The sequence below is a fragment of the Podarcis pityusensis genome (genome assembly GCF_964106645.2).
Source record: "Podarcis pityusensis genome assembly, chromosome: 10".
Lineage (NCBI taxonomy): Eukaryota > Metazoa > Chordata > Lepidosauria > Squamata > Lacertidae > Podarcis > Podarcis pityusensis.
The window spans coordinates 13,089,178-13,101,065 of NC_138035.1; the positions used below are offsets into that span (position 1 = coordinate 13,089,178).

Genomic DNA, 11,888 nt, shown 5'->3' on the forward strand with positions numbered 1-11,888 from the left:
ATGTTTGTACAGTAAGGTAGCTTCTGTGCACGCACACACACCTATCATCTTCCATGAAGCAAGTAAGAAACATTATCAGAGTTCAAGGACATGTTCCAGCCAGGCAAAAACACTCGGAGCGTGAAGAGGGACAGTGTGTAAAGCAGGTGAGGCTCAGGAGAGTCCTGAGGGCCAGATGGAGAAGCCATGGAGGAGACTGACGATAAACCATGATGAAAGCAACTCAAAACATACATCCTATGCAGACATCCTTAGGAATATTTGGTTATTAATGAATATTTATTCACACTTCTACACAGGCAACAGTGTAACCCTTTCACATCCAAGGACAGCTTTGATCTCCAGTATGTCACTGCCACTGCCCACCCCTCATTTCTGCCGCCTAAGGCAGCTTCCTCAATTTCCCTAAAGGTAGGGCTGGTGGGGTCTGGACACATTCAAAAGCAATGAAGGCCTCGAAAGGGCGAATGTGGAATAAATTTACCTCTGATTTTGCGGTAGGTGAAATTGACAGGCAGCAGGTACGGGTGGACTAAACAATGGCTATAAATGTTACTACTACTACTACTACTACTGGAGAGTCAGTGTGGTGTAGTGGTTAAGAGCAGTGGACTCGTAATCTGGTGAACCAGGTTCGATTCCCCTCTCCTCCACATGCTGCTGCTGGGTGACCCTGGGCCAGTCACACTTCTTTGAAGTCTCTCAGCCCCACTCACCTCACAGAGTGTTTGTTGTGGGGGAGGAAGGGAAAGGAGAATGTTAGCTGCTTTGAGACTCCTTAGGGTAGTGATAAATCGGGATATCAAATCCAAACTCTTCTCTTCTCTTCTACTAATAAAAATAATAATTTGATTCTTCCAAATTGACTGTAGATGTTGTTGTTTTCCCCCTGAGGGGATCCTCTATATTTATATTTTTGCTTTAGGAAAAATGGAGTGGCAACTATCCTTTGGAAACAGGACTCACAGAAATTGGAGCTGACGGTCCATTCAATTAACTATCCAAAATCATCCCACATGGAGATTGTGCTGAAGGCACTCCCTATTCATTATTCTTGGTTTGACTTTGGATCCTTTTAGTTTGGTTTATTGTTCATTTGATCCCCTCCCCCACCCAACCCTCACACCCTGTAATCTGCCTTGAAACTCTTCTTGGAATAAATGTGACATATAACTTTAGAAAATAGCCAACTAAATAAAAATGGAATTATTACCGCTGCTATTATAGTAACAGATCTTTGGTAGATTGCTTTGATATAGGACCATGAACCTGAGGCTGACAAGAGTTATTCTCACCACAAAATTGTGTCTGAGATAATTTAACAGCCTCATGTTCAGCATCTTTCACTGAAGGCTTTGGGGGAGAACAGACTCCTACATTCTCAAAAGGCCAGCTCTGTCCCATTTTATACAGGAACAGTTTGGCTTAATCCTTCTCTCCTCAGAAACCTTATAAACCGGCTATGCATGAGTAACAGCTAGCAAGATCGCTGAAATTTAAGTTTTTGGTACCAGTGTAAACAATGGCAAAAGTTAGCAGCTGCCTCAGGCCCCCAGATGTAGAATAATTTTCGGAGCTTTCCTAAATTTGCCTGTAGTTCCTTTTTCAAAGCAGGTGTGGCAAGGATTGGATATGAAAAGCATGCAATCTACCCCCAAGTTTAGGCATTTTGGGGCACCGTGAGACCCCAAAACAGGATGTCCCAATTTTATCAGGACAGTTGAGGGGTATACAATGGCCATCTGACCTCTGGTGACCTCAAAAATCTCTGGTGAAGGATCCGATGAAGATGAATTCGGCTGGATCAATGGGAGAAATTATGGAAATGTGATATTAAATTTACCGCATGTTACACAATCAGAGAAAATTTGATGAAAATGGTGTACCAATGGTACTTAACTCTGGTAAAATTGGCTAAAATTTGAAAACTAAAATCAAATACCTGTTGGAGATGCAAGAAAGAAATAGGAACAATGTTTCACATGTGGTGGGAATGCCAACCTATTAAACAGTTTTGGAATGAAATATATGAAGAAATCAAAAAGATGTTTAAAATATCTTTTAGTAAAAACCCGGAGGCATTCCTTTTAGGTATAATCACAAATGATATTCCTGACAATCAAAGGAAAGTATTCCTCTATGCGACAACAGCTGCCAGGATGCTCATAGCAAAAAATTGGAAAGGGAGAAAAAATCCATCAATGAAAGAATGGCAAATTAAATTTTGTGAATATATACATCTGGCAAGACTCACAGCATTCATAAGGGGACAATCGGACCTAAAATTATTAAAAGAATGGGGATGTGCTAAAGAGTATATGAAAAAACATTGTTCTGGAGTAAGTATATCGGTATGTAACGAATGAAGCTTTGCAGGGTTAAAGAAAGAGAAAAATGGTGCAAAACGTATAAAGATAGTGTCTACATTAGACACAACAATTTAGAAAGAGTAAAAATTTCGAGGTCTTAGAACAAAGGAAGGAAGTCAAGATGTGTATACATAACGTTACGATCAGAATGATGATATGGATTTATTTGTAGATGTGTTTTTGGTTTTTATTTGTTTTTTCTAGTGTTTTGTGTTTTTGCTTGTTTGTACTGCTTTATTTTGGATTCAATGTTTGTAATTTTTGTTGTAATGTTGCATTGAAAATAAAAAAAATAAAAATAGGAAGATGAATGAACTTGGGTAGCTTTAAAAGTGGGTTAGACAAATTACTGGAAGGTAAGATTGCCTCAATTGGCTAACAGCCACAATGGCTGTGTTCGACCTCAACTATTGGAGGCATTATAGGAATCAAAAGCAGAGCGAGTGGCTGTCACAGTCAGGTTCTGTTCCCGCTCAGGAAGTTACCTTTTGCTCCTCATACGCATCTTTCAAGCGGACGTAGTTTGTAAGGGCTCGCATGGCGATCGGCAGTTTCCCAATCGCCTTCAGGTCAATAGGCTTCCTGTGAGCTGATATGATAAGCGTGTTCATCCACCAGTAGGTTGCTTTGGAGAGCAAGTTGACGAAAGGCTGCAGGAACCTCACACCCAGATCCTGTAGATCTTCGGGAGGCTTCACTTTCTGAGGGTCTGTGAAAAACACATATTTCTGGAGATAAAAACAACAAAGAACAAGTTGAGTGGCAGGTGATTTTTTAAATGCCCCCCCCATTTCTTTTATTTATTTATTTTATTTATGTACAGTGGTACCTCGGGTTACAAACGCTTCAGGTTACATACGCTTCAGGTTACAGACTCCACTAACCCAGAAATAGTACCTCAGGTTAAGAACTTTGCTTCAGGATGAGAACAGAAATCACGCAGCAGCAGCGGGAGGCCCCATTAGCTAAAGTGGTGCTTCAGGTTAAGAACAGTTTCAGGTTAAGAACGGACCTCCAGAACGAATTAAGTACTTAACCCAAGGTACCACCCGAGAAGCACAGGGATTATTCCCCCATATGGGGTAGATCCACATGTACATATTTGTAACTATGTCTGCCTTCAGGAATCCAACTGTGAACTGATGTAAGTAAACTTCTTTTACTGACTTTGAATAAGGTTGTGGCATCTTTATTCTTTTAAGAGGGATTTAAGGGAACTGACCAGGAACGTACAATTCAATCTGAGACAGACTGAATTGTATAATAGTGAGAAGCTCACATGATCTTGCAACCAGCTATCTGCTGTGCATGTAAAAAGGGGAATGTAACTCTGCTGAGTAAAGGAACTTGCTAGCGTAAATTAGGAAGGATATCAATTAACAATATATCCTCTCCTGCCACTCTGAACATTTCCACAGCAGAGACCTGCAGAGGGGCTACACAAGAAGAAGTTCCTATAGGGCAGGGTTTCCCAAACTTGGGTCTCCAGCTGGTTTTGGACTACAAGTCCCATCATGCCTAGCTAGCAATCAGCTGGAAACTCAAGTTTGGAAACATTGCTATAGTGCATGGGAAGTGGGGAGGTTGATATACACACTAATTCAAAGCCTCTGTGTGATGCACCTTTTTGTGTGTGTGTTTTTCACAGGGTCCTAAATCTGTAAGCCATCATTTCAAAATATAGTGGTACCTCGGGTTACATACGCTTCAGGTTACATACGCTTCAGGTTACACACTCCGCTAACCCAGAAATAGTGCTTCAGGTTAAGAACTTTGCTTCAGGATGAGAACAGAAATTGTGCTCCGGCGGCGCGGCGGCAGTGGGAGGCCCCATTAGCTAAAGTGGTGCTTCAGGTTAACAGTTTCAGGTTAAGAACGGACCTCCGGAACGAATTAAGTACTTAACCCGAGGTACCACTGTAAACACTCCAAGAGCTGGAAGATGATGGGAGTGATTGACTTCAGCAAGGGCTAAACTCTTCCACTCTACTGGCCAGTGGCTGGTAGATAACACAGCAAAGTTATATCAAGTCTGGAATCTATGCCAAGTGGAACACACCCTGACACGGATGACGTTGATCTCCACTGCCATCAATAACCCATAGAGCACAACCATCAGTCCGGTGATGCAGAAACGCAGCTGCTGAAAGCTGAACCCATCTTGGCAATATCTGACCAGCTTGATAGTTTTGGTGACAAAGGCCATGACCCAGTACAGAAACAGAGCTGCGACACAAAGGAAGAAATAACACTTAGTTATACATAAGTATCAGTAATCTCTAATCTATCAATCAATCTGACCAGAGTCTGCTGAGGATATAACCAGTTTAAAAACAGGGATTATGGAAACAGTGTGTTGTTTACAATGCTTTTCTTCTTCTTTGGCAATTGTTAAACATGGTTTTAACAATGAGTCCGTAAGTGACTGTGGAGGCCATTTCTGGATCCACACGTCTTTCCACAGTGGGGACATTGGTTTCTGGGCAGCAGTTGATCACGGTGTGGATTTGCCAAGCATGCCTTCCTCTTAGCACATTTCTCCCTTGTGTCCTGAGTTCAAGTGTCTTCAAAGCCCATGACACCTTTGGTAAAAGCTGTTCTCCAACTGGAGCGCTCGCAGGCCAGTGTTTCCCAGTTGTCAGTGTTTATACTACATTTTTTTTTAGATTTGCCTTGAGACAGTCTTTAAACCTCTTTTGTTGACCACCAGCATTACGCTTTCCATTTTAGCCATACTCAAAGTAGGCCCAGCAATCTTAATGGACGTGGCTAACTTAAGTGCATTAATTTTGCTGGGTCTACTCTGAGTCGGATACAATCCACTAGAGACAACTGAACAAGGCTGACATATAATAGGCATCTAAAGATTGCTATCCTAAATCTACAAGCCCTTTTCTCAATGCACTGGTGTCTTCTGCTCTGTGGGATGTACACAGCCTCTCTAGCTGTTGTGTCTCTGCCATGCATTCCCATGGAGGGAAAACACACGTGTGTCTCATTTTATTCCTCACAGCACAAATATTTATTTATCAGCAGGGAATCCAGCATGGCTTAGGTTGCACCAGTTTGCTCAAAAAGCCCACTGAAAAGAGAGTGTGTGCTTTTTAAAACAAAAACAAAAAACCAACCGCTTACCCAGAAGTAGTTTTGGAAAATTTGAGGTCTCAATATTGTGGTAATAAACGATAGATGTTGTTGCTGCTACAAATCCCATTATAGCAGGGAGGAAGAGATGTAGGTGGCGGGACTTCAACTGTCTGCAAGGGAACAAGGGTGATGTCAAAAATGTGACTGGATTGCCAAGTATGGAGTTCAAGCAGATAAGCTGTAAAGCTCAGAAGCCCCTGTTCAGATCTCACCTCTTCAAAAGATTCACTAGCCAGCCTTGGGCACCAAGCCTACACCACAGGACCGGCTCTAGATGTTGTTTTGTAAAGTGCTTTGAGGTGGGTTTTGTTTTGTTACGATCACATGGTTATATAAATTTAATGGTCAGTGGTCAGGGGACATAAGGGTGGTCAGTGGTCAGGGGACATAAGAGTTGTGGTTCAACAACTTTTGGAAGCCACAAGGTTGGGGAAGCTTGGAGTAGGATATTGCTAAAAAGCACACGGGAAGATGGTAGAAAGCGAGGATATTAGGATAATATGAGCTTTAGCCCAATGGCCCACCTAGACCAGCATCCTGTGGCCAGCCAGATGTCTGTAGGAAACCTGGAAGCAGGATGTGAGCTCAAGAGCATTCCCCCTATGATGTGGTCTCCAACAACTAGAATTCAGAAACACTTAATGCCTTTGACTGTAAAGGCCAGGGGTCAGCAACCTAAGGCCCATGGGCCACAAGCAGCCCATGGGGGTCGTTTAACCAGCCCATGGACCCCCACTGCCCACTCAGGGACCCCCGCCACCCGCTCAGTTGGCTCCTGTGCACCACGCTAAACCAACATGGAGCAGAGTGGGGACCGCCTTCCACGACGCTGGCCGGCTTCCCATTGACTGCAGGAAGCTCCTGCAGTCAATGGGAAGCTGTGCACACCTCTTCCACGCCAGAAGGAGCGCCGGAAATAGCATTTGTGCATGCATGCACACACATACACACACACACACCGGCATCTTAAGACCGTGAACCAGCCCAAGCCACAAAAACTTTGCCAACCCCTGGTGCAGGCAGAGCTAGCAGCCATGGCTAGCAGCCACTGGTAGGATGAAGCTCTAAGTGTTCCATTTCTTGGCTGTAGTCTACTAGAGGACAATTGTGGGGGACCTCCAGACCCTCCCTGTTTCGGAGTGGGATTCAATCACACACTGTACCAGCAACTTCAAGTTGAGCAATAAATGCTGATATGGAGCTGTTGCGCAACAAACCGCCTTTCCCAGAAGATCAGACTTTTTGCAATAAGGAAAGTGGTGGGAAACGCATCGGAAAACATGAGACAGCACTTGCTTTGACGCAGCGTTGCCCAGAAAACAGACCAGTGTGAACAAATAGTTGACTTTGTCTCATCTCCCTGCAAATAAAAGCGGGATGGATGCTGGCCTAGACTCTTCCTGCTGTTTCAAGAGGGAGACGAACAACAGCAAGGAAAGTGAAATGTTCCACCTGCTGCTGGCATTTCTGTCTCAGTGTCTGTTGCAGCTGGGGAAAGTTAAATAGAACGGCAATGCCTTTTCCCTTTAGGAAGCAAAGAAGAAAGAGGTTTGCTATCCTTTGGAAAATGCTATGAGCTTGGTGTTACACAAGTAGCAAGGGATTTTTTTCTCCCACTCCGTAAGAACGTAAGAGATCAGGTCAGTGCCCACCATAGATCAGTACCCTGTTCTGACAGTGGCCAACTTGATGCCAGTGGCAAACCCACAAGCAGGGGCAGAGGAAGGGGGGTGCGGTGGGCACGGGTGAACCCGGGTGTCACCACTGAGGGGGTGACAAAAATGCCAGGCAGCACTCACCATGGAGCCTGCAGCGCGCCTGAGCCACACGTCTCTCCTGGGAGTGACATGGTGGCTTGGGCGCCCACGGGCTCCACGCTGCCCCAAATGGTCTGCCCGTCACCTCCCCATCAGCTGTAGGGCGGCTGAGTGGGAGGAGGCAGGCAGACTTCTCAGAGGCCCCATGGAGCGTCCTGCCCCAGCTGGCCCTGCCCCTGGGTGCACTGGCCCAGGTGCCCAATCGGCTTGCTCTGCCGCTGCCCGCGACCAGGAGTCAAGAACAATAGCCCTTCCCCTTCCTGTGGCATCCAACACAACTGTGGAGGTGGAACATAGACATGAAACCTCGTAGCCATCAATAGCTCTCTCCTCCATGAATCTGCCTAAACCTCTTTTAAAGCCATCTAGGCTGGTGGCCATCACTGTGGGAGCGAGTTCCAAAGTTGAACTCTGTGCAGCCAAGCACTTACGCATCTGAAACGATGCCCTCTCCTATTTCACACACGTGCACAAAGAGGAGGGTGAACGTCAGGATCCATCGCAGGTTGTGTCCGGGGAAGTGAAGCCAAGTGTTGTGATGGATCTGAACTTTTGAGCTTTGACTTCCCCATCCTGAAACATACAAACATAAGCGTCAAAAGATATTCCTGGGGACTCCTAAAACCCTTGGACCCTTTTGGAAGCAAATGACAATAAAAGCATCATGAAGGAACTTCAGACAGATTGGCTTAGTTTTATTGATTACCTCGCACTGGCATAGTGGTCTTGGGAGGCAGGGTTTTTTAACAGTAATTCTACTATAACTCTTTACAGAAGCTTCTCTGTCTTTTCTTGAATTTCGCAGACTCATACAACCATAGAATGGTAGAGTTCAAAGGTGCCCCAAGAGTCATCAAGACTGTTTTTCAGTACCCACCCCATGTACATATGCAGTGGTACCTCAGGTTACATACGCTTCAGGTTACATACGCTTCAGGTTACAGACTCTGCTAACCCAGAAATATTACCTTGGGTTAAGAACTTTGCTTCAGGATGAGAACAGAAATCGTGCAGTGGCGGCACAGAGGCAGCAGGAGGCACCATTAGCTAAAGTGGTGCTTCAGGTTAAGAACAGTTTCAGGTTAAGAACGGACCTTCAGAGCGAATTAAGTACTTAACCCGAGGTACCACTGTATAGGTATAGAGCAGGCTTCCACAACCTCGGCCCTCCAGATGTTTTGAGACTACAATTCCCATCATCCCTGACCACTGGTCCTGCTAGCTAGGGATCATGGGAGTTGTAGGCCAAAAACATCTGGAGGGCCAAGTTTGAGGAAGCCTGGTATATAGCAACATTTCAGACAGGAATGTTCCAAACAACAATGCACATAACTTAGCAGGTCATAAGCTCTCAGTCGTATTACTTACCAATGAACAGTATAGGAAAGGTGATAAATAAGAGGAAAACATGAGGTACCAAATTGAGGGCATCCAGAAAGCAGACGTTCTTTAAGAAGCCGGCGCTGATGTTATAGGCAGAAGGGTTGTCATTGCCACAAAATGCGACTTTCATTGCTTCCACTCAGTTGCGCTGACGAGAGGGAAACAAACCAAATGTTTGTGATAACATCAGGGAAAACTTTTTGGGCTGTTTATTTATTTGCTTGTTAGCCCAAACACAAACCTGTCCTTAGCAAACAGATCAGATCTTTGAAGAATTACAGGACTAGAGGAGCCTCTGCGAAGAACAGCACGAGGCCTACAGGGCAAAGAGCCAAAACTTGAGCCATATCCGCACCAAACATTTAAAGCACCATTATGTCACTTTAATGGCCATGGCTTCCCCCAAAGAATCCTGGGAGCTGTAGTTTGCTAAGGATGCTGAGAGGAGTTCGGGCACCCTTATTCCCCTCACAAGACCACAATGCTCCAAGGGGCTCAGACTGGCAAACACAGTCCAGGTATCTTCATAACAAGGCTGTAAGGTAGGATAGACTGAGAAAAAGAGGTTGTTTTTGTTTTTGTTTTTTTTGTTGTTGTTAATATACCACCCTATACTCCAAGGTCTCAGGGTGGTTCACAGAATTATTTAGCTCTGATACCAAACCCAATATGCTCCCTGCCGCCAGCAAAGATGGATTGGTAGGTAGCAAATCCTGAGCAGTAAATTATATGCTAACGTGCACAAAATAAAGGCGTATATTGTGTACATAACGCATATACAGTGGTGCCTCGCAAGACGAAATTAATCCGTTCCGCGAGTCTCTTCGTCTTGCGGTTTTTTCGTCTTGCGAAGCACGGCTATTAGCGGCTTAGCGGCTATTAGCGGCTTAGCGGCTATTAACGGCTTAGCGGCTTTAAGAAAAAGGAAACAAACTCGCAAGAACTCGCAAGACGTTTCGTCTTGCGAAGCAAGCCCATAGGGAAATTCGTCTTGCGAAACGACTCAAAAAACAGAAAACTCTTTCGGCTTGCGCGTTTTTTGTCTTGCGATGCATTCGTCTTGCGAGGTACCACTGTATAAAAGAGTTGAGCCCTGTGCTGTACTATATTTCTACAGCATAATGTTAATACATTTTTTTTTTAACCATTATATGCATTCTTGAATGTATCTGCTTATGTGCTGGCGACTTTCGGAAACCTGGATTAATAATATATGTGCAGTGTTGTCTATCATATGAACAGGGATGGGAGCCTATGGCAATTTCGGTTTCTCTCAGTTTCTCACTTTTCCAATCTTAAATTCAGTTCTCCACATCCATTTGCTATTGTTTGTTTGTTTGTTTGCTTGTCTGTTTGTTTTAAAGAGTCATGAAAATTCACCAGCATTTTAGTGAGAATTGTTCCTAATAAACACATTTTTTGTATAAAGAATACATTTTTGTATTCTTTTTGTAGAAGAAGACATTTTTGAATGCTTTTTCCACAAATGCCTGCATTGTTACGCACCCCTCATCCTTGTATTCATGCTTCTTGACCAGAGAAATGCATTGCAAAATTTGGGGAAGTGCAAATTTTGAAATATGGCTGTGTTCCAGAGTTCAAATATTGTTCCAGAAAATGCAGATATAGATAGGTTCACTTTTAAACACAAACTGAATCAAATTTCACCCGGATCACTAGCTCCAACTCACATCCACCACAGACTCTGTGGCCAGAATTCTTTATCTGGGAAACGCAAATTGCTAACGGTGAGATGTTATTTAATCAGAACTCCCAACAAATCATCATGAGTTGCTTGGGCTGTGTTGAAGAAAGCCAGAGAGTATTAAGAAAATATCTTCAACATATGTGCAATGGACCTAAATCACCCCGGACACGAACCTGCCAAAATTAAGTCCTCTTCTCTCTAGCTGATTTCGGTGAGAGAAGTTAAACATGTGCTGAATTCATTCTGATTGACATCAACAAAAAATCCAAGGCTGCAATCCTACACACACACACTGAAGAGAAAGCAATCGTATACCCACTCACAGGCAAAGTAAACCCCATTAAATTCGATAGGACGTAAAGTGGATCTTATTTCGAGGTGAAAATACTTCGGAATATGCTGCAAATACACTGAACATCTTTAGCTGGATTGTGAGTTAAGTGTGTTAAGAAAAAGCACAGACTTATTGTCATAGTTGTGTATAAAGCGGTTAAAACGACACTACAAAGTAACATGTGCAACTATATATTACCAACTATACAAATACTCTTTCCCCCCTTCGTTTTTACAAAAAGCTTAATGCACGCACTTGTACAGTCCCTGGTTTCATTATTCCGTGATTCTACGCTGTATTGTTTTGTGCGTCGTAACCAGTTTCAGAAAAAGAAATCTCCCACCCAGCCAGTCTAAACGATACAAGAGAGCAAAAGTGATCTCTAGGTAGGAACCGGTAAATAAAAAGTTAAAACAGCTCCCAGTGTCAAACCCTAGAGAAGTAGAGAAGGAGTTTGGAGCTGGGGAGGGGAAAGAGGACTTTCTTCCAAGGAAAAGCAGGGAAAAGTTTAGGAGCGGATCAGACCCGGTTGTAGAATTACTTACCTTCCCAAACAAACACACACGCACACACTTCGCACAGAATGCCAAGGCACACTTCTCCAGGTGGGACCAGGATCACGGAGGCGGAGGAGATCTGCTCCTCTGGAGGAAGCAGACACAAGCAAGACCCAGAGCGGCTTATTTTTAGGCTGGTGATGGGGAGGTCAGCTGCTGCCTCCTATCGGGTTTCCAAAGTGAACGGATTCTTCTTGCGTCTTTCTCACACAGGCACTGTGGCGGGAAGGAAACTAGGGAGAGAGATGAGCGAGCTTAAAAGAATCACACTTTATATGGGTTTTTAACATATAAATTCCTCCTTCCTCTGTACTGAAGGGTACTCAAGGGAGAGGGATGGGAGAACCTGCCAATTTTGGTTTCTCATTTCAAGTTCAGTTCCCCACATTTCTTCCATCGTTTTGTGATCATTTTATATATTAAAAAGTCCTCATGAAAATTCATCAGCATTTTCTCTCCTTACAGACACATCTTTGCGTGCAATTTTGCCCAATATACACATTTTTGCAAAGCGATTTCCCCTTCTACCATGCATTTTATAGATCCTATTTTCCCCAGCATTATGCACACTTT

At 43.9% G+C, this 11,888-nt stretch overlaps 1 protein-coding gene across 10 annotated transcripts in view; it reads right to left on the reverse strand.

Moving 5' to 3' along the window:
* Positions 1-11,467, reverse strand: part of ABCC9 (ATP binding cassette subfamily C member 9) — an 86,078-nt gene extending 74,611 nt beyond the window's left edge. For 4 of the 10 annotated variants that reach the window (XM_081022626.1, XM_081022621.1, XM_081022622.1 and 1 more), the window contains exons 1-6: positions 11,304-11,466; positions 8,702-8,864; positions 7,765-7,906; positions 5,505-5,626; positions 4,429-4,595; positions 2,855-3,097 (exon numbers count right to left, since the gene is read on the reverse strand). In XM_081022626.1, the coding sequence (XP_080878752.1) occupies positions 2,855-3,097; positions 4,429-4,595; positions 5,505-5,626; positions 7,765-7,906; positions 8,702-8,846 (819 nt within the window). In that variant the 5' untranslated portion in view covers positions 8,847-8,864; positions 11,304-11,466. Of the gene's footprint in view, positions 1-2,854; positions 3,098-4,428; positions 4,596-5,504; positions 5,627-7,764; positions 7,907-8,701; positions 8,865-10,597; positions 10,627-11,303 lie in introns of all 10 variants that reach the window. The other 6 variants (XM_081022619.1, XM_081022625.1, XM_081022624.1 and 3 more) reach the window with 4 other exon arrangements.
* Between the last annotated feature and the right edge of the window lie 421 nt (positions 11,468-11,888).